The 22,841-nt window shown below is 46.4% G+C and overlaps 1 protein-coding gene across 5 annotated transcripts; it reads right to left on the bottom strand.

Annotated features, from left to right (window-relative positions):
• Positions 1 to 226: 226 nt before the first annotated feature.
• On the bottom strand, positions 227 to 21,212 carry MEIOSIN (meiosis initiator). 5 transcript variants are annotated; one of them, XM_081869077.1, is made up of 14 exons: positions 21,109 to 21,212; positions 17,909 to 17,988; positions 16,400 to 16,490; positions 16,091 to 16,190; positions 15,136 to 15,264; positions 14,409 to 14,633; positions 13,807 to 13,930; positions 11,637 to 11,740; positions 10,474 to 10,620; positions 8,787 to 8,863; positions 6,706 to 6,825; positions 5,271 to 5,527; positions 3,145 to 3,234; positions 227 to 1,953 (listed from the first exon to the last, which is right to left on the bottom strand). In XM_081869077.1, the coding sequence occupies exons 2-14, from the start codon at positions 17,986 to 17,988 to the stop codon at positions 1,782 to 1,784; spliced, it is 1,716 nt and encodes a 571-aa protein (XP_081725203.1). In that variant the 5' UTR covers positions 21,109 to 21,212; the 3' UTR covers positions 227 to 1,781. The 5 variants fall into 5 exon arrangements, with proteins under 5 accessions (XP_081725203.1, XP_081725202.1, XP_081725204.1 ...); XM_081869076.1 differs by lacking the exon at positions 21,109 to 21,212 and adding an exon at positions 21,059 to 21,094; XM_081869078.1 differs by lacking the exon at positions 21,109 to 21,212 and adding an exon at positions 20,053 to 20,354.
• Positions 21,213 to 22,841: the final 1,629 nt, after the last annotated feature.

Genomic DNA, 22,841 nt, shown 5'->3' with positions numbered 1-22,841 from the left:
GACTTGGCTAGAAGCAAGCAGGTTGTGACATGAGCCTACAGCATGTTTTAAATTGCCCAAAAGCAACTGTTTGAAAAACACAGGTGGCTGCTCCATGCACACCAGTTGCTGCTGCACGGAAAATTGATTGGCGCAATTAATTCCTGGGCCCGAACAAGAAATATTCTGGGACCAGTTCTGAAAGGACCACAGGGAGGAGAAGCACAGAGGCACCAAAATGGTTATCTTATTTTAAAGCTAGCTTTTATTTTTAAATATAAATAGAGATGAGGACAAAACCTGCCAATAAATATATAAATACATAAATACAACTGTGGTAAAAGCCCATTCAAGCCTGCAACAGAATTTCAAACACAAACTGATTGTGAACAGGGGGAGGGATAATTTAAGAGGTGGGTAAAAGGATGGGTGACTGAGAAGGTTTCCCCCAGGCAGGATGTAAACCAACTACAAATGTTGTATAGACACTCACTTCATAAGTACAATCTTCCTGACGCCCTACTTTCTCAATGTGAAGCACCCACCCTTGTTAGCTCAGTATCAAGTGAGCCTTTCTGACTCCCTTTCAACCACAGACCAAAGATATAGAATTGTTCCTTCCTCAAGATTTCTGCTGTACATGCCCATTGTGTCAGTGGGGACACAATGCTACCCAGAGCAAACTTCGAACTCATTCATTTGCTCCAGGTAAACAGCAAAGGAGCACATGAAGCAACTCACTACGTAACAAAGCACAAATCTGCTGTGGGGCAAACGAGTCCATGCGGACTTCAGAAATTGCATTTCATGCTGCAGCAAAAATTTCCTATGGACCCAAGGTACTAGGAACTAAACTGACTGGGCTGGATAAAACTTACTCCCTGAGCTAACCTCTGGTGAAGGGGATGGTGAGTTAAAATCTTTGGCAATAAATATGGACCTGGGGTTTTGAAAAACAGGCACCCAACTTTCCATTGTGCTAGACATGGTGCTAGTCAGGGTTAAAAAAAACTTTTTTAAAAAAGCCACACGGATCCTTTTTTCAAAATCAAACCCATTCATTTCAAATGGAGTAGTGCTCCTTGGCTAGGGGCAGGGAACTTGTGGACCTCCGGATTTTGCTGGAGTGTAACTTCCATTATTCCTGACCATTTAGACATTTGCCTAGGACTAATGGGGGTTACAGGAACCAACAACAGGAGGAGGGCCACCGGTTCCCCACCCCTGGCCTAAGACAAAGGTTAAGTCCCATGTGAACTGCCAAAACTTCAGTTGGCCCAGCATGGTCCTACCACCCAGGCCCAGGGATTTCCCTTCCCCTTGCCAATGTCACTATCATTATGTTGCAGACCACCAGAGGCCAGCTTTGGTAGCCTTAAACACAGTGGAAGCCACTGTGGGTCTCTGGTGGCGTATAACATAAAATGCATGTGGCTTCTGGGAAAAGTCCACTTGTGTTTTACTTTCTCAGGAACCACCTTCTGGAAAGCTAGAGGCATAGCAGCTGATGTGGGGTGCAAGCAGCAGAAAGGAGCAGAAAATAGGGGAGTGTTTATGTGCTACAGGTGGCAATAAGGGGACTCCTGTCTCCTCCCTCTTTTTCTATACCCCCTACATTACTGTCCCAGCCAATGGGGTCCATGGAGCCACTGTTGTCTGGCACGTTGCTGAAAAGGGGGAGGGAGCACACACTTAATTGCAAACCCATCAGCTGGAAAATTCTGTAACCACTGATAACAGACCAGAGTAAAGGGCCATCTTTCCCATGAATGGATATGCCATTACCGTTACAGTGCGAAGAGTCAGGGGATAAGCTTGAGTAAAGAGAGGTCACCAAAGGTCTGGGAGCCATGGAGGGATTTTTCAGCGAGCAGCATGTGGAAAGGTTTGGGCGGCTCTGGGTCCTCCTCCCCACTGGAGAAGTCGTCCCTCACAATGCGATTATTCAGGCGGCTGAACCGCCGAGCTTTCATGCTGGAAGAGATGCAACATAAAATGATAAGCTTATCACTCAAGTGGTTATTTCCGGCCGACAATTCATCTGTAATCGCCAGATTGCAGTGAACGCGGCACATAACGAAGCCACCATGTGATGGCTGCCATTACGATGTGACAAAAACAAGGCGATGTGAATTGGAACGCAAGGGAACTTGACTTATGCGGCTTGCCATGAAGCGACAGGGGGTGATAATCATAACATGACCCCCCTTTGTCGATTAATAAATGCCTGCTTTTAGAAAAATCAAATATAAATAAACACTCGTTAACCTCCCTGCGTGATGGAGATGATGCTGCACAGTGGATCATAACATGGTAACAGCTCATATAACTGTTGTATGTGCTCAGGTTACCAAATGACAGAAGCACTTGGAATTGGAATCTCTTTCTTTTCATGGTTAAGTTCACAGGGAGATAGAAAGGCAATAGAAAAGCTCAGCTTCCTACCAAAAGGATCCAACACCCTGAGATATACATAGGAAGCTGCCTTAGACCAACCCTCATAATTTGTCTATCTAGCCCAGTACTGTCTACTCTGACTGGCAGCAGCTCTCCAGGGTCTTTCCCATCCCCAGGGAGAATTCTCTGTGGCAGCCCCTTAAACTGGAGGATTCCCTCTCCACAGGGATCCACCCGTGCAGTTTTTCCTGGATGCTGAATCATAGAATGGTAGAGTTGGAAGGGAGCCGGAGGGTCATTCAGTCCAAACCCGCTTCCCCTCAATATGCAGGAATCTCAACACACGGTCCCCCATCCAATTTGAAACCATACCAGAACCTGCTTAACTTCTGCAAATGTAATTCCAGTTTTATCACTGCACCACTAGGAGGACTTTCTAAAGACTCGCCTGCTCACCCTTGCATTTGATGCCTGAGATAGACATTTTAGGACCCAGCCTAGTCTCTTGACTGCATTCTGTTTTAATTATTTTTAATACTGTATTTCCAAATCTTTGTAAGGTGCCCTGGGACCTCATGGTGACAGGGTGGTAAGGAAACAACAATAACAGGTCCTTTTTAAACCGCAGGTGCTGGAGATTTATCCTGGACATTGGGCCTGCAGAACAGGAGCTCTATCACATCTGTGTTCTTGAACCAGTACTGACCTAGAAACTGGACTACCCAAGGAACAACCTCATGTGTGTGTTTTGATCAGCGCCAGACATACCAATATGGCTTCCGCTCTTGCTTTGTCATCATACGCCACAGCTGGGCCAACTCTCTCGTAGCAACTGTGGAGGCCATGCCTGGGCAAGCGCTGCCAAGAGAAAAGACGGTTTGGTCATCCAGATTCACAAGAGGCGGGCGCACGTGAGGCTTTGCCCATGTCCCCATGTTCCCTTAAGGTTTCAAGAGAAGCAGGTTGCCTTGGCAACCCCCTGCCAGGCTAGCCTTCTGCTCTCCATAGAGACCAGTGTTTAAAAACTAGCATGCGCACACACCTGAATGAAACCTAACCCCTCCCTCCCCACCCCCGGCCAAACACACACCTTGCCAGCCCATGGCTGCAAGGAGCTTGTGCAGAAGATATTCTTCCCTTGAAGCACCTAGAATTTTATCATTAAATCAGCTAGCAGGAAACAGAAGAAGTGCAACCCAATCTAGGCCCGTTTCCAGAGACAGCTTGTGATGTTGCAATTTTCTTCTCCCTGGTTACAGGTCTTGATAAAATCATTGGCATCTCAACTTTCATATAGGGGGGATTTAAAAATAAATGTTTTCAGGGTGGCTGAGAAACACACAAGCACAGCCTGTGCAGGTGCTGAGTCCTAGAAGTTGGGCGTTTAATACAAGTCTCAAATTCTTGACTAGGGGACAGATTTGTAATTGCAACAGAGAGTTGTGCAGTTGACAGATGCAAGGGTGATTGGAGTAGGAAAAAGTGTTCCCAGTAGTCGCCCCAACCCAATTATGGGAATCCCTCCCACTGCACAGAACACTCTTTGGAAGCTTTGAACAGTTTACCTATTTGTTCAGGGTTAGGCTGGGAAAATTGACATTAAAATGTAAAGGTAAAGGGACCCCTGACCATTAGGCCCAGTCGTGACCGACTCTGGGGTTGTGGCGCTCATCTCGCTTTATTGGCTGAGGGAGCCGGCGTACAGCTTCCGGGTCATGTGGCCAGCATGACTAAGCCACTTCTGGCGAACCAGAGCAGCGCACGGAAACGCCGTTTACCTTCCCGCCAGAGCGGTACCTATTTATCTACTTGCACTTTGACGTGCTTTCGAACTGCTAGGTTGGCAGGAGCAGGGACGGAGCAACGGGAGCTCACCCCATTGCGGGGATTCGAACCGCCGAGCTTCTGATCGGCATGTCCTAGGCTCTGTGGTTTAACCCACAGCACCACTTGATTAAATATTATTCTGCTCTGTTGGGAAGGACAGAATCTGCACTGGGTGTTCAGAATGGGGCAGGCAACAAAACTAAAACTGGAACAACAATGGGATATCAGTTCCTCCCAAGGCATGACAGATGACAGTAACAACCAGGGGAAAGAAAGACATAACATCTTACAAGGTCAGGAAGAAACACCACAAACAGAATAATTGCCACCCACAGGAAGAACAAGGATATACCGGTAGTTTGAGCTCCTCACTTGTAGTTTTATAAATCATTTAATGAGTCAACATGAATAGAAGTCATTAATATTGCAGTTGTTGTATAAGGGATTATTATTATGACCTGAATGTAATGGAAATTAATGAGATTTTGGAACACAGAAAAAAATAATAATAATCAAATCTAGCACACGGGGTGGGGGAGGCATTTTATCTAAATACAGTCGTACCTCGGCTCCCAAATGCCTTGGGAGTTGAACATTTCGGCTCCTGAACGACTAAAAACCGGAAGTGAGTGTACCGGTTTTTGAACATTCTTTCAGAAGCCGAATGTCTGATGGGACTTCTACGGCTTTCAATTGGCTGCAGAAGGCGGGAGGCAGTTTTGAGATGAATGAGGATGAACCAACTTAAACTTAATCCAGGCAAGCCAGGGGGGTGGGGTGGGGGTGGAGAAAGCTACCAGTTCAAGATGGATATCATGTGAAACTGGATGGGACTGCACTTCCCCTAATAGACCAAGTTTGCATTCTGGGCTTCCTCCTGGATACTATATTATCTGTGGAAGTACAGGTGGTGGCAAGGGGTGTCTTTTATGATCTTAAACTGAAAAGCCAGCTGCAATCCTAACTGGATATGGTGGATCTTGCTACAGGGATTCATGCCCCGGTTCCATCCAGACCGGCCTAGATTTCAGTCTCTCCGTAAGAGTTTGTTGCCCTCCAGTTCTCACCGGATGTAGTGCTTGCGGTTCAGGCGGCAGAACATGATGAAGCCGTTCACACACTTCTTTTTCAGCTGCAGAGGAGATGAGCTGCTACGCTTCTCACAGGCTGCTGGCCGGCGCCTTTGCCTCCTGACCACCTTCTTCATCTTCTTCTGGCAGCTGACCTGAGATGGCCTCGCCCTCTTGGATGGTGGTGTCCAGGTGCTGTCACTGTTCTCATCACTGGAAGACGCTGGGAATTCAGGCCTGGCGGTGGCTGTTTCCTGACAGGAGAAGGCGGAAGGGGAGTCAGGCTACTCAGAGCAAGAAGAGGCGTGTGGAATTGCGCCAACTGGTCCAAATGATCTGCACACCGCTGAGAGGTTTTACTACAATCTAGCGATGTGTAAATTTTGTTAAATAGAGTCGTACCTCGGAAGTCGAACAGAATCCACTCTGGAAGCTCGTTTGACTTCCAAAATGTTTGACTTCCAAAGAGCGGCCTCTGATTGGCTACAGGAAGCCCCTGCAGCCAATCAGAAGCCCCGTCGGACATTCATTTTCCAAAAGAACATTCGAAAACCGGAACACCCACTTCTGGTTTTCGAACATTCATGAGTCAAAACGTTTGACTCCCAAGGTGTTTGGGAGCCAAGGTACGACTGTAAATAAAAACAGAGTCTTACGATTCTTGAGCCTTTTTTCTGGGTAAGAAAAATTGCCTTACTGAATGAATTAAACCCCAGTGTTCTGGGGGGGGGGGATCACTTTGCTAATCTGACATCAAACACAAATAGAGTTCCCCTACCCAATTATGTCGCAGTTTTAAGAAAACCCTAAAAACACAATGAACTGTATTTGACAGCTGACTTCAGTTTCCTGTAAACAATATGAAATGGTACAGAAGTGCAAAATTATACAGGGCTAATATGTGGTGTTTGTAACAATCCCCAGTGTAAATTTCTGTAACAGGAGGTGGGAACCTTAGGTCTGGGGACCAAATGTGCCACTCAAGGTTTCTCTCTATGGACCTTGGGACTTTCCCTAGGTTACAACTCACCCACAGTCATGCCCCTCTCAAGCCCTGCTCTGTACCCTCCTTGACTGTTTTTGCCTGGTTGGAATGTGCCCTTGAACTTTGATAAAGCTTTCTGTTTGCCTGGAGGAAAGAGGAGTGCGTGTAATTAGGACTTCACTGACCCAAATGACCTTTTAGTGGAGCCTCAAACTGAAAGAAGAATACAAGGTCGAAACAACAGAGAACGACCAAGTTCCTTATTTGGGATGAATAAATAGAAGCTGATGCCTTGCAGGTGGGGGGGGGGGTTGGATTAACTATATGACCCCCAACTGTATAGGAGAATTCATGAACCAGTCAATCACGCTAGACTCCAATAATGGAAGAGGAGGTTCCCCAACACACACAAAGTTAACACACCCATTTCTACAACCTTCTTCTCACCTCTTGAAGATACTGTTTGTTCCATAAAGATGTTCTCCCATTTATTCGTGACACGGGGCTGGAATTGCTTTTACCTGTTTCATTGTAGGAAAGGTAGCAGTGATCCAGAGTGAATGCCGACTGCAAGAGGCGAAGGAAGAAATTAGAGGTGGGGACCTTTGCAGACAGAATCTTAAAAGGGGAGGTGGTGCACAGAAAGATAGATTATAATTAAAGCAGTTTTTCTTTGAAAACAGAGATGTGTTTTCTATTGCTGCAATATGATTCTAGCCTAGATTCCACCAGCCCTTAATTCCTTGAAATTAAACCGCATAGTTTGGCCCAGAGCAATGTAACTGCTCATGGGGTGCAAACGCATTGGGCAACTACAGAGACTGTATCACAAACCACATAAATCAGAGAGATGGGTGTATTCAGACAGAAATAAAACGAATATTTAGATTACTACACATACGTCATTGCTAGGCAGGCCCGTTTGCAAGTACAGTGGTACCTCGGGTTAAGTATTTAATTCGTTCCAGAAGTCCGTTCTTAACCTGAAACTGTTCTTAACCTGAAGAACCACTTTAGCTAATGGGGCCTCCTGCTGCTGCCACGCAATTTCTGTTCTCATCCTGAAGCAAAGTTCTTAACCCGAGGTACTATTTCTGGGTTAGTGGAGTCTGTAACCTGAAGCATATGTAACCCCAGGTACCACTGTATCTGCAGAGAGCTTTCACAGCAAGTCATGCAGAGGCAGGTTGCTGAGCCATTGCCCATGCCCAAGGAAGTTGGAAGAGACCCTGGGATTTAACTATAAGGAGGACAACCAAAGCCACCCCTCCATGGACATAAGCGAATGAGCCACCCATAACAGGTGAAAACAAAGGGAATGACTACTTACCATATTTTTTGCACCATAACACTCACTTTTTTCCTCCTAGAAAGTAAGGGGAAATGTCTGTGCGTGTTATGGAGTGAATGCCTACGGATGGCAGGGGGATCTGCTGCAGTCATGAGCAGAGGATCCATGGTTCCCCTTCCTTCCCTCCTCCGTGGCTCGCTTTGAAACAGCAAAGCGGGAGAAGAGCCGCTGAGTGGGGAGGAGAGAGGGACAGAGAGCCTTTTTGCTTTAAAGGAGCAAAGCGGGAGAGGAGAGGTGCCACTTTGACGAGTCACCCCAAATTCACCAGCAGATCACATAGCATGTCCATGGCTACAGCTTGCACCAAAAAAATCATGCACCCACTGTTGCCTGGAGCCGCAGTGGTGCAAAAAAATGGTTACAAAGCATGGATCCACATGGATCCTTAGGATTTTTGCATTGGGCTACCCCAAACTCACCGTCAGATCACATGTCTGTGTCCACAGCATGAACCACAAAAGTCATACATCCACTATTTCGTTTAGAATATTTTTTTTCTTGTTTTCCTCCTCTAAAAACTATGTGCGTGTTATGGTCGGGTGCGTGTTATAGAGCGAAAAATACGGTAACTGGGCCACTGTTTTTGGATAGGCACCTAAGTGCCCATCCCCAGGGGATGTCACAAGAGGCCCCATCATCACCTTTTCCAGGAACTGCACCCTGAAAAGAAGCCATAATGACCACAGGATGAGAGAGAAAAGTTTTTCTCCCTCTCTCATAACGCTAGAACTGGGAACATCCAGTGAAGCTGCATGTTGCAAGATTCTAAACAGACCAAAGGAAGTACCGCATTTGTCGCTCTATAAGATGCACCAGACCACAAGACGCACCTTGTTTTTGGAGGAGGAAAACAAGAAAAAAAATATTCTGAATCTCAGAAGCCAGAACAGCAAGAGGGAATGCTGCGCAGTGAAAGCAGCAATCCCTCTTGCTGTTCTGGCTTCTGGAGTAGCTGCGCAGCCTGCAGTCGCTCCATAAGACGCACACACATTTCCCCTTATTTTTAAGGAGGGGAAAAGTGAGTCTTATAGAGCAAAAAATACGGTATTTCTTCACACAGTGCGTAGTTAAATTTTGGAACTCACTCTCACAAGGTGTATTGATGGCTCGACTTGGTATGAAAAATGGAGGAAATGGATGAATGAATATACATAAAGCTGAGGGGCAATGCACTTACCTTTCTCAAGAGAGTTCCTGAAAGGGCCTGAGAAAAACTGCTAGACTGAGGGGACAGATACACATCTTCAAATAACACTGCAGGATAACAAACAAGGTTCCACTAAATCTCAAGCAAGCACTTTCAAAGAAGGTTATCCACGTATCCTCATCTCAGGTGAAATTCATCCCAAACTCAAAGCAGGTGTGGAACCAATCAAGTTCCAGTTTTTTTATTTGCTTTCAGGTTTCCCTCTGCCTGTCTCTCAGCGTGTCACAATTTACCCAAATGTAAATCCTATCCTAAAGGGTAATATTGTGACAGTTGGTGACCTTCGAAGCAATGAAATCTACTGTAGAGGACTGTGAAGTATCCAAGACACCGTTGAGCTGCATTCTGAACATGAGAAATGCTCAGTGGTAGAATTACATACACTATGTCCGTATAATTCTGCAGAGGCGCAGCGCTGCATTGCATTAACCGCCAATGCAAAACAACCTTGTAGCTCAGCACAATTGTTTCAGGAGAAGACAGAACCATCTCAAACCAATCAACATAATGGCTTCTTATTTGTGAAGCAACACGTCTAGGGGAGAATGTGGCAAATGCCACATGTCATTTAATTACAACAAAAACAGATTTCTCTGTTGCTCCTCCAGAGTATAAGAGGCGGAGGAAGAGATTGGGCCAATCAGATGCATTGGGCCAATCCTAAAGCACACAGAGATATTTATTTGGAGGAACCAGATGGAATACAGTGGTGCCTCGCAAGACGAAATTAATCCGTTCCGCGAGTCTCTTCGCCTAGCGGTTTTTTCGTCTTGCGAAGCAAGCCCATTGACGGCTTAGCGGATTAGCGCTATTAGCGGCTTTTAGCGGCTTAGCGGATAAGCAGATAAGCAGCTTAGAAAAAGGGGGGAAGGGGGTAAAACCGCAGGAACTCGCAAGACATTTTCGTCTTGCGAAGCAAGCCCACAGGGAAATTCGTTTTGCGAAGCGCCTCCAAAACGGAAAACCCTTTCGTCTAGCGGGTTTTCCGTCTTGCGAGGCATTCGTCTTGCGGAGCACCACTGTAGTTTATTTTGTACGCTATGGTTGTAATTTGCAGTCAGGGATTTGCCTTCTATCCATGTATATATTTAATATTTAATGGAGAAGGGAAAGATGCTTTGTGTTACACATAGTTTTCATCGGAGGATACAACTGTGCACTCTCTTCTAAAATAAGTTGATAGTGGATGGCTGCCTTAGTGGCCTGAAAATCCCAATTTCCCCCCAGTAAAATGTTCAGCCCTTATAGCTGCAGAGATGAGCTTATAAAATGGTAAGTAGTACTTTTAAAAATACTGTGTATTGGAAACTAGAAAAGGGGGAGAGAAATGATTAAGAATTCCAGAGACCGGGGGTGGGTGGGTGGGATAGGATTAAGGGTTCTCCATACTTAAATAATATATTCTGTTTGTTTAAATAGGTTTTCATTAGCACAGACTTTGGATTCTCCCCTGCCTCGTTTATTTATTTTTTGTAAATAACATGAAGCATTTTCTTGCATTTCTGGCTAAAGCAATTTCTTCTAGGAGCTACCCTGCCTTTGAAAAACACTGTGTATAAAACTGGGAAGGCGATGTGCCTACTAACCCCTCCTTGCAGGGACAGGGAGACACTTGGAGCAAGAGGCACAACTAGACCACTCCTTCCTGCAACTTTACCTGGGGAAAGCTCATCCTGGCTGCCGTGGAGGATATGCCTAGGAAGCAGCCGAGCAGGAGAGGTGAAAAGTGAAGGGCTCAGCCCCAAATCCGAGCAAGTGTTGCTCTGGGCCTCAATCCGAGGGGAACATAGCTGCATGCTTCCTGCTAAGAAAAGAGAGGAGATTTTGTGTCCCGTTTCTGGAAGACTGTTGAATATTGGCAGACGACAACCGCAGTGCAAAGCATCTGATGCCTGCCTCTCAATGGCATTTCAGTTGCAATTGTAGCAGGAACCCCCCACCCCAGTCATTGAGTTTGTACAAACTTCACACACACTCACACTCTACATACGCTACGCTTCTGTTATAAATTCATAGAAAATCAACCATACATCGGTTTTGCACTGTTCCACTTTTATTTTACTCCATGAAGGAAGGACTACAAAATGGGGAAGGTTTGATACAGGGCAGCCATCATCCCTTCACCATCCCAGCACATCCACAGGAGCCCTGCCCAGTTGCTATGCCAACCCTGATGGTCCTAGACAGAAGACAATCAAGATCACAAAGAACTTGCATATGGGAGTGGATTCAGCATGGACTGGAACAAAGGACAATGATCAGATCTTCCCTCTGGGGGCAGGAAACTGCCAACTCCCCTTTGTCTCCTGGAAGTGACTCATGGGGAGGGGGAGAGAAGGGAACCAGCCAGGTGACAGGACACTCAGGTTACCACCGCAACTCCTCCCTCAACCCCTCCTTTCTGTAATGTATGCATGATGTTTCTGGGGGTGGGCTTGACCTACAGGATGGGAATTTCAAAAGTTTTTATAAGACCTTGCACACCATTTTTCTGTGTCTTTCTCTTCTGCAAGTGAAGGGAACACCCTGTTGCAACAGTTCAATAAAGGCCAAGCCTACAGGCTGCTGATTTGCTCCAATTTACTCTGGTTGGTGTCTTTACTTTTTGTCAAAGGGAGCCCTCGGATTTTCCCGTTGACACAATCCTAAAACACTGGGGAAGTAAATCCCATTGGATTTAGTGGGGCTGGTTCCAAGCAGACATGCTCAGGAGCACACGGCATTTTGCAGCCCTGCAGCTTCCCTGAATCAAAGCCCCAGCACCCTGCCCTCCAGCAATGCCTTTTCCTGGGCCTTTCCACAGCTTTGCTTGCAGCTTACCATGGGAACTGTTCACTGGGGACTGGGTGGAGAGCCAAGGGCTGTCTCTGGATGCTTCTTCCTCTTCTTCCTCACAAGAGGAATAATAATGCACAAGCTCTTGCCTGAAAGAATAGAGAGGGTGGCCAAGGGAGTCAAGGGGTGCTATAGCAAAATTTTAGGATGCCAGCAGTAAAAAAAAAGAGCATATTGGGGATGTGAGGGGGGGTGGAGAGGGGACCCAAGAGATACAAGGTCCTGAGTTGGGCCTACAGAATATTTTGAACACCCCTTTCTTTCTTTTCTTTTTTTAATTTGCATTTCTGATAGATTTCAACACAAGAAACGAAACAAAAAATCCCAAAAGTGATAGAAAATAGGAAAAAGAAAATTACATATTACATATTATATTACACCAGTCATTGACAGACTTCCCTTCCTCTCCTTCCATGGATCCTTTATCTTTCACTTCCTTTCGCGTTTTCTTAGTTTCCCCAATCTTTCTCTGCTCCTCCTGTTAAGCTCTAGTTCTAATTTACGCTGCTGAAAATATTATTATCCTGCTAGGCCATGGGTAGGCAAACTAAGGCCCGGGGGCCGGATCAGGCCCAATCGCCTTCTAAATCTGGCCCAAATCAGCGTGTTTTTACATGAGTAGAATGTGTGCTTTTATTTAAAATGCATCTCTGGATTATTTGTGGAGCATAGGAATTCGTTCATCCCCCCCAAATATAGTCCAGCCCTCCACAAAGTCTGAGGGACAGTGGACCGGCCCCCTGCTGAAAAAGTTTGTTGACGCCTGTGCTAGGCTAATTGTCAGGTTATAATAAACTTTCATATAATCAATAAATAATATCCAGTCCTCCTTACATCTTTTATCATTTTATTTTCTTATTCTAGTGGTCATGCCTGCTAACTCCGCATATTCTAATGGTTTGAGATGCCCTTCTTCTTTCGTTAGTACCTTATCTGTTTTCCATTTTTGTCCTAGTAACACACCTCGCCTGCTGACTCTTGCATAGGGCTGGGCAATATATTGATATATCATCCAAAACTGGTTTGAAGTCCAATTATCGTGATATCGTGATATTGACCTGGCAATGTATTGCAAATCGTATGTGTGTGTGATGCAAAAATCACACAAGTGTGACAAACCATGAAGCCAACCGATGCTTCTACATAGCTCCATACTTCAGACATGGTGATATGTCAATATATTGCAATGCTTAAAGGTAAGGGTAAAGAGGGACCCCTGACCGTTAGGTCCAGTCGCGGACGACTCTGGGTTTGCAGCGCTCATCTCGCTTTATTGGCCGAGGGAGCCAGCATACCGCTTCTGGGTCATGTGGCCAGCATGACTAAGCCGCTTCTGGCGAACCAGAGCAGTGCACGGAAATGCTGTTTACCTTCCCGCTGGAGGGATACCTATTTATCTACTTGCACTTTGACGTGCTTTCGAACTGCTAGGTTGGCAGGAGCTGGGACCGAGCAACAGGAGCTCACCCTGTCACGGGGATTCGAACCACCGAGCTTCTGATCGGCAAGTCCTAGGCTCTGTGGTTTAATCCATAGTCCCATTGCAATGTTTAGCTGGTGTTTAATCCATAGTCCCATTGCAATGTTTAATCCATAGTCCCATTGCAATGTTTAGCTGGTGATATATCATGATGTTGAAAACCAGATATCGCACAGCCCTACTTTTTGCCTCTGCGTAGTTCATCCTTATTTCAGACATAGTGATATTATTGGTATATCACAATGGTTAGCTGATGACATATTGCAATTTTGAAAACCAGAAATCGCCCAGCTCACTTGCGAAAGAGGCCAGGCACAGCCAAATGGGAGTGAGCAGTTTAGGCGGATAGTTGGAGATTTCAGAGGCAAAGTGCCAGGCAAAAACATTCCTCTTCTCCTCCTAGGCCTTTGGCTAATTAAACGATCTGTGGCAGGTATTTTTGTTTGTTTGTTTCTATGTTATGCATTTTTGTGCTTTTATATGGCTTTGTGATCCTCAGATGAAAGGTGATACAGAAATCCAATAAAGCCTATACTTTTGGCTCTCCAGCCCCTGCCCACTTCGAAACATAAGGTCTTTGTCAAAAATGAGTTCCAGACCAGAGGTCTGCTTCAAGCTACTCCCTCGTGGGAACTCAACTTTACAAGCTGCCAATTATCCACTCTCTGCTCCTACCCCATTGGTGAATGTCCAGGTCCTTCAGAATACTGACGCAGCTCTTCGTACGCTACTTGTGATGCACACACAGAAAACACATCTCCATCCTTGCTTTCTTCTTGGCTGCGACCCAAGTTCCAGTCTGCCAGTAACAGTGACAATGGGAGGGGAAGGGGAGAGTTGTTAGAAACTTTGCAGAACCCATTCACTCCATCCTCTGTGAGCTACAGAAAGAGAGTTTTATTACAGCCAAGTACGGCTAGGAACAGCACGCAGAGAACAGCTCCTGGTGGCCTCTCCCCAAGGTTAAGGGCTCCATTTCAAGGCCTGATAAAAGTCCAAACCTAAATTTCCTTTAGAAACAACTGATATAAACTGGACTGCAGATTTCCCCCCCCCCCAAGTTAATCTTTAATATACTGGACACAGGGGGAGGCTGTGGAAGACAGGAGTGCCTGGCGTGCTCTGGTCTATGGGGTCACGAAAAGTCGGACACGACTAAACAACATCAGCCTCACTTTGGTTACCATTGTGCCCTTGTTCTTCGTTAAAATCTTTACACAAAAACCGTCCAGAAAGCAACGAGGAAACCACCCCTGCAGCGCGGAACGGGGCTCCACCTTTGGTGATGTCCAGAAAGGGAGTGCTTGCAGGCCGGTAATATTCTGACACTGGAACTTGGAAGCTGGGAAAGAAAGGGGATTGCTTCTGGGAGGACGAAAGGAGCGCAGACACCTCTTCCACGGCAGACATGCTCTCTTCTCTGCGCATGTCAACTTGGGAAGGGCCCTTCCCAGTCTCCAAAGCAAGGCACTTGCACACTTTTTTGCTCACCCCTCGCCGCTCTGCAAAAACAAGTGACACAAGCTTTATTGAGAAGAGTCTCAGCTATCGCAGTCACCTGCTCTGTGGCATCAGGCGCATTTGCTAAGTAAAGGTGAGACTCTTATGCCCACATGGAGCAGAAACATAAGGGAACCTCAGAAGCCTTGCAGGTCCACCTGTAGCCTCAAACTTCATTGGTTCAAGAGCCCCCTCCCTCCAATACATGCTGCCCTTCTCTGAGATTGGACACATAGACCAAGTAACCTGCTTTCCCCTCTTAGCCGTGCAGGGCAGGTATTCCTTCTCCACATTACCCCCACTCCAAAAGCAAAAGGCACATGGCACCCAATCCGCAGCCTATCCGAGCTCCACTCTGGCCCCTGCCATCAGCCTCATGGGTTGGTGGGGAGGGGTCTGCTGCAGTCTGTCCTGGGAAGGTAGGAGAAAAGAAAGGCCTAACAGATTGAAGCACCTAACGTAAGAGGTTGTAGAACGCAGCACTTGCAGGGTCCTTTCTGCTACCTGATTTGCGAGTGCGTCTCCTCTTCCTAGGTTTCTTGCAGACGCCCAGAGGCTTGGTTTTCTTTGCTCGTGGTGTAGCTTCTCTTTGTCCTCTCTTCAGGGCAGATGCCGCCATCTGCTCAGGCCCTCCTGTTTTCATAAAAGAGATAATTGTCCATAAAGGTCTTTCAGACTTTTCTATCCTCTACATTAGCTGACCCCAACATGCCTTCACTCCCTTGCTTCCACTTATTTCTCTACCTTTCCCCCCATTCCACCCTCGTTATTCTAATCTTTCCACCGGTACTCTTTGTCCCAAAAGCCGAAATCACACTTTCCATCCCTCAAGTGTCCCCCTTTTGCCCTTACATTGGAATCTTTTACTTCCTGGCTCCTCATTAAATACCCAATAAAAACTCATCTTTTCATCACATCATTCCCTAAACTGACTTCCTATCTCTATATTACAGTCCCCTTTCTTTGGTCCTCAACCACTGCATAGGTTGCAAGTCTGAAGGCAAGGCTTGTTTTCTTTATTTTTTTATTTATGTACATTTACTAGGTTATGTAGGTGCTCTAATATAAAAAAAATGGACTGTGTTAATTCTAGAACCAGAAAAATCCACTGAAATTCTGCTGAAGGCATAAACTCACACATGCTCATTTGTAACCCAGAAGAAAAGAGCAAACTTCTGTCAAGATTTCCTGCTTGGTCGCTAGGAGGCAGTTCTTACCACAGGAGTTCAGGAGAGAGACTATTTGCAATCTTGCATTATAGGCTGCCTCAATTCATTCCTTAGCTCCTTTTGGGCAGTCATTTTCACATTACTCCCCCACCCTTCCCAGACAGATATCTGTGTCCGATTAATTAACCCTTTTGTGGCCGCATACCTTTCTTTGTTCTTAATCCAGAACACTTGCAACATAACTTGTTAAGTTTTGCTGCCTTCTCTGCCTCCCTTTGGTGCTGTATTACCTTTCTGTTCTCCGCAACGGACCTGGAGAACCGATCTGGCCGTATCAACGCTCGCCTGCAAATGTTCAATGTAGTGGAGGACCCGGAGGAGAATTTCTTTCTGTTTCAAGTCAGACAATCCAAAGCAAATGAGAGGAAATAAAAAGAGGAATGTTTGCAATTCCTACCAGTGTAAAATTTGGGCGCAGCAACACCACAAGGCCCCATGTGCGACACATATTAAACTCTCTGAAGAGCCAGGGCCAATTTTCAACTGTATAAATCAGATAGCTTCTTTGAATGCACACGGTAAATTCTGCAGTACAGTACCTTTGTCAGCCTCTTGCAGCTACTCCGCATAGGGATGGGCAACATCTGAGCCAGTTCTTTAAGTGTGCTGGTATAGTTATTGCATTTTCTTCTGTTGAGAATTAAAGGAAGGAGTCAGACACTTCCTTCAAAAGTCAGTTGGTAATTTTTAATATTATTTTAAAATGCTGATGCTTGCTATCTTTTAATAGCTAAGAATAAAATGACGATAACAAAGCAGAAAACAAAATCTCATTATTCATGTAGAGGCAGTTCTGCATATAGTGCTGTGGAGCAAAGCAACCTTCAGATATACATTATTAACTCTGCAATCCTATCCTAGATATATGTTTCCATAGAATACCTCCCCACCCCCAGTATTCAATTGGACTTACTCCCAGTGAAGTGTGTAGAGACCACCCTTTTGTTGAAGCCAAGCAGGTGTGGGTGTGCTCAGTGCATAAACTTCCTGGGCTCTGGGAATAAGGCACCAGGCAGCTGCCTCCTTGGCTCTTGGAACCCGTAGGAGCACTGTGCCTCCCTCCCTAAGCCAGGCAGAAGCTTCCTGGACTTTGGGAAGGAGGCACCAGACTTTAATACTCTAATTTACAGGGAACATTTAGGGGACTAGCCTAGTCCCCCTGACCACATGCCACTGGTGAGAGGTGTGGGCGGGCCGCCAACTTTTGGGCTCACACAAAGCATCGTTGAAATTCTAAAGTCCGCCCCTGCATGTAAATGCCACTTTGGGCTCCAGGATGGAATTAAGAGTGGGATGTAACTGCAAGAAAATAAATACCGTATTTTTCGCTCCATAAGACGCACTTTTTTCCTCTTAAAATCTAAGGGGAAATGTCTGTGCGTCTTATGGAGCGAATGTGTGGTCACTGGGGCTGGAGGGGGGGAACCCGGGCTTCCCCCGCCAGCCCCGACCTGCCTGCTCTTTGGGGCTGTCGGCGGAGGAAAGCCGGGCTTCCTCCACTGCCAGCCCCAAAGATCAGGCAGGTCAGGGAGCAGCGGAAAGGCTGCCCCAGAAGCTAGAATAGCTAGAGAGAACGCTGCACAGCGCTCCCTCTAGTTGTTTTAGCTTCTGCCGTAGCGGCGCAAACCCTCCGCAAGGCAGTGGGGAGCCTTCATCCTGCTGCCCTAGGGAGGCTTCGCACAGCTAACCCTGGCTTTTGCGGGAGGTGGGGGAAGGGACAGAGCAAGGCTATCTCATTTCCGCCACCTCCCGCAAAAGCCCCCAAGAGCCGCATATTGTTTTTCTTGAATCCCCCCCCCCAAAAAAAGTAGGTGCACCCTATGGTCAGGTGCACCTTATGGAGCAAACAATACGGTAGATTGATAGGTAGCACTTTAATTCTGACTCTCACGGCCCTCCAGATGTTGCACTACAATGCCCATTGTTCCTGACCATTGGCCATGCTGACTGGGGCTGATGGAGTTGAGAGCCCAAGGGCCTCGCGAGCGCCACAGGTCTCCCATCCCTGATGTAGGGTTTCAAGCTGTTTTCTTCCTCCCGCCCCTTACCTGTCACCAGAATTCTGTTGGGAATTCTTGCTGTTTGGCTGCAACTCCTCAGAGCAAACACATCCAGTCTGGTCCCGCATCTATAACAGAGAAAGGTGAGGGGTGTGAGAGAGAAATACTGTTAATTCCTGATGCAGAAAAAAGGAGGTGAAGAGAGTGGGGGTGGGAATTAATCTACAGGGAAAGGGGAAAGGGTTGGGGTACAAGGAATGGAAAAACGGAACTGGGAAGCAAATTATATTTGCTGTATATTCGCCAGAGCCAGAATGCAGCTTTTCCAGCAGGGAGAACAAATACTGTACAGAGCACTTGCTCAATATAAAAAAGACTTGCCCAACTAGTGAGCCAGAAAACTGATAAAAGCCCAAGAACCTCGAACTGTGGGTGGCAAAAAGTGTTTTTCATTTCTTTTACTGGATCAATAACATAACATCACCGTCAGGCAGCCATTTTAAGAGTCAGGCTTGCTCCCTCCCTTCCGAAGCACCATGCTTAACTCCGATCAAAACATATACAGCCTTTATAATCTAATGTTAATAATGAAAGGCAAAATATACAGTATTGCCATTTACTGTCATTGAGGAGGAAAAGGAGAGTTAGCTTTTACAAGCATGTCCTGAAAGTCTGAATACGTTTACAGATGGGGTCCACTTCAAAATGTTTGAGAAGCAATGTGTTAGGGGCCTGGGGGCCATGATAAGAGGACCATTGTCCAACATTTTGCCGGTTACAATATATAGCTGGTGTGCCAAAACTGGCCCAGAAGGTCATAAGTTGGGCAAGCCTGACCTAAAATGTATTCCTTGCAAAGATCCTAGTGAGAGAAGACTACATCAAAACTCTCATATCAGGTCAAAAGGCAAGTTATTGCCTTGCTTCCATTTTAGGTTCTGGGGAAGAAAAATTGACAATGTAATATATTCTGGGGGGAACTAAATTATAAAAGGGAAAGACAGGAAAATGAAAATTCCATGGCAACAAAAGTAGAAGAGCAGCAATAAGAGAGGAACTTTCATGAACTTCTGATTTTTAGAAGACATCTGAAGGCAGCCCTGTTTAGGGAGGAGACTTTTTTTTGAGGGAGATGATGAGATGATGGGTAACGATGGGATATCAAGGGTCCCTTAACTGAAATTTGGGGGCAGGTAAATTCTGACAGTGTTTGTGTTGCCATCAATCTATTCAGTGGCAAGAATTCATCATGCGAAAGGCTGGGCTGGATGAATCCCAAGCCGGAATCAAGATTGCTGGAAGAAATATCAACAACCTCAGATATGCAGATGACACAACCTTGATGGCAGAAAGTGAGGAGGAATTAAAGAACCTTTTAATGAGGGTGAAAGAAGAGAGCGCAAAATATGGTCTGAAGCTCAACATCAAAAAAACGAAGATCATGGCCACTAGGCCCATCACCTCCTGGCAAATAGAAGGGGAAGAAATGGAGGCAGTGAGAGATTTTACTTTCTTGGGCTCCATGATCACTGCAGATGGTGACAGCAGTCACAAAATTAAAAGACGCCTGCTCCTTGGGAGAAAGGCGATGGCAAACCTAGACAGCGTCTTAAAAAGCAGAGACATCACCTTGCCAACAAAGGTCCGTATAGTTAAAGCCATGGTTTTCCCAGTAGTGAAGTATGGAATTGAGAGCTGGACCATCAAGAAGGCTGATCGCCGAAGAATGGATGCTTTTGAATTCTGGTGCTGGAGGAGACTCTTGAGAGTCCCATGGACTGCAAGAAGATCAAACCTCTCCATTCTGAAGGAAATCAGCCCTGAGTGCTCACTGGAAGGACAGATCCAGAAGCTGAGACTCCAATACTTTGGCCACCTCATGAGAAGAGAAGACTCCCTGGAAAAGACCCTGATGTTGGGAAAGATGGAGGGCACAAGGAGAAGGGGACAACAGAGGACGAGATGGTTGGACAGTGTTCTCGAAGCTGCCAGCATGAGTTTGACCAAATTGCGGGAGGCAGTGGAAGACAGGAGGGCCTGGCGTGCTCTGGTCCAGGGGGTCACGAAGAGTCGGACACGACTAAACGACTAAACAACAACATTCATTGGCAATGGGAAGGGATCTGCCAGAGGCAGCAATGGTCTACCACTGATGGGTCTGTTGTTGTTGTTGTTATTTATTGAATCAAGACCTGATTTAAGAAGGCTCACGACAGCAGCACTACCACCATATAAATTTATGGCAAAACAAGAAGTGGGTCCCCAAAACCACGTTTGGGTGAAAGATGGATGGAGGCTCAGATGGATAAAGATGACTGGAGGTCTAGAAGGGCTTCGATATATCATCTGTAGCAGCAACTTCCATTGGGTGCCATGTGGGGCAGAGATGTCCCTGTAAGTTTTTAACGCGGCAAAGAAATCCTCAAGATTTTGGGTCGAATGGAGAGAAGGGATCTGGGGATTAACTGAGGTGGGGGCCTCTTCCATGAAATTGAAATTGAAATTGAGGTCCAGCGCCGAGGGCCTTCTGGCGGTTCCCTCATTGCGAGAAGCAAAGCTACAGGGAACTAGGCAGAGGGCCTTCTCGGTGGTGGCGCCCGCCCTGTGGAACGCCCTTCCAGCAGATGTCAAAGCGATAAACAACTACCTGACATTCAGAAGACATCTTAAGGCAGCCCTGTTCAGGGAAGTTTTTAACGTGTGATATTTTACTGTATTTTTGCTTTCTATGGAAGCCGCCCAGAGTGGCTGGGGAGTCCCAGCCAGATGGGCGGGGTATAAATAATAAATTATTATTATTATTATTATTATTATTATTATCATCATCATCATTATTATCATCGTTATTATCATTATTATTGAGGTTGCACGCGTGCTGGTCACGTTTCAGTATTTGATATCCGCATTTGACCTTTGAAGAAAAATTAGAAGAATTATATGGGATTAGCAAGACCCATCCTGAGACCCAGAGCGGGGGAAATTATGGGGTGTGTGCCTTGGGGGCCGTGTTTCCAAAATGTAATGTGAGGGGTGGGGTGAGGAACTAAAAAAAAAAGCGGGTTATATTGAATTGCGAAGGAAAGGTGGGAGTTTGAGGGAGAAGAGAAGTTACTGAGGAGAATCTAAAGCTCTCCAGTGATGGTGGTATGAATTAAAGGCGTTAATTGAGGTGAAGAGTGGGCAGACTATTCCACCCACCCCCATCCCACAAAAAAAGCCCCTTCTCCAATCTGTCCCCTCAGGGATACCTTCGCTCACAACCAAGCAAAGGGAAGGCGGGGCTGGGAGGGGGGAGGGGAAAGCGCGCGCTCGCTTCAGCCCGCCAAATTCAGCGCAGGGAAGGAGAGAGAGCGCACGCGCGCGAGAGAGAGAGAGAGAGAGAGAGAGAGAGAGAGAGAGAAAGCGCAAGACCCAAATGCCATTTTCCTGAGAGGGAAGGGGCGGGGCCTGCGGAACGGCAAGGCGGACGTTCTGATTGGTGAACTCGACGGGAGGAGGCGGAGCGCGTGAGGAAGCTTTACAAATCGAGGAAGGGAGAGAGGGAGCGAAGCGCCCCTTCAAAAATCCCCGCCCCCGCCCTCAGTGAGCGCCAGAGAGCATGCGCCGATCTCTGACGCATGCCCAGTTGCCTCCGCTGAAGGCACCGGAAGCGCTTCCCTTTGCCCTCACTCGCTGGAGCAAGTGAGAACAAGCCAGGCTGCTAATTTCTTTATTTCTTTATTTTTTGAAAGGACGGCGGTCTTGTTGCTGTGCCTTGTGGCGCGACACCCGAAGCCTATTGCTCCCTTTTTATCGCTAGGGAAAAGCTTCACATGTTGCCTCATATGCTTGTCTCCACACACAAACCCAAAGAAAGAAAGAAAGAAAGAAAGAAAGAAAGAAAGAAAGAGAGAGAGAAAGAAAGAGAAAGAAAGAAAGAAAGAAAGAAAGAAAGAAAGAAAGAAAGAAAGAAAGAAAATAAAATACAAATCCCAGTGGGTGTGATGATTATCGTTTTAATAATCACCTGCCGCCTCAAGGGGGTTCACACACAATATAGGATAATTAAAAACCCGTTTAAAGTGCAAAAAAAATCCCAACACATACGTTTAAAACAGGGCTAAAACCCTAACAATTGGATGTTTGCATTAAAGATCCATTTCCCAGCTCAGAAAAAATTATTCAGCCTGTTTCCGGAAAGTGCAGATACCTAGATTCTATCCAGTATTTAAAAAATCTCTGCAGTTAACAACAAAAACAACAATAGAATTTACAAGCTTGTTGTTGTTGAGTCGTTTAGTCGTGTCCGACTCTTCGTGACCCCCTGGACCAGAGCACGCCAGGCACTTCTGTCTTCCACTGCCTCCCGCAGTTTGGTCAAACTCATGCCGGTAGCTTCGAGAACACTGCCCCACCATCTCCTCCTCTGTGTCCCCTTCTCCTTGTGTCCTCCATCTTTCCCAACATCAGGGTCTTTTCCAGGGAGTCTCCTCTTCTCATGAGGTGGCCAGAGTATTGGAGCCTCAGCTTCAGGATCTGTCCTTCCAGGGAGCACTCAGGGCTGATTTCCTTCAGAATGGAGAGGTTTGATCTTCTTGCAGTCCATGGGACTCTCAAGAGTCTCCTCCAGCACCAGAATTCAAAAGCATCAATTCTTTGGCGATCAGCCTTCTTTATGGTGCAGCTCTCACTTCCATGCCTGTTGTCTTTGTCCATGGAGTTTTCTTGGCAGGGATACTGGAGTGGCTTGCCGGTTCCTCCTCCAGGTGGATCAGGTTTGGTCGAAACTCCCCACTATGACCTGTCCATCTTGGGTGGCCCTGCACGGCATAGCTCATAGCTTCTCTGAGTTATTGAAGCCCCTTCGCCACGGCAAGGCAGTGATCCATGAAGGGATCACTCCTCCCAAAGCAGTCCAAGCAGCAAACCTATCAATAACAAAGATGGCATCCCCTCGTACAAAACTGCCCAGGTTTCAAGATCTTTAGGGGAGGCCCTTCTC

Source organism: Podarcis erhardii (assembly GCF_964252035.2).
Source record: "Podarcis erhardii genome assembly, chromosome: 7".
NCBI lineage: Eukaryota > Metazoa > Chordata > Lepidosauria > Squamata > Lacertidae > Podarcis > Podarcis erhardii.
Note: the sequence above shows the minus strand (reverse complement) of the source record. Positions and strands in the feature narration are given on the sequence as shown.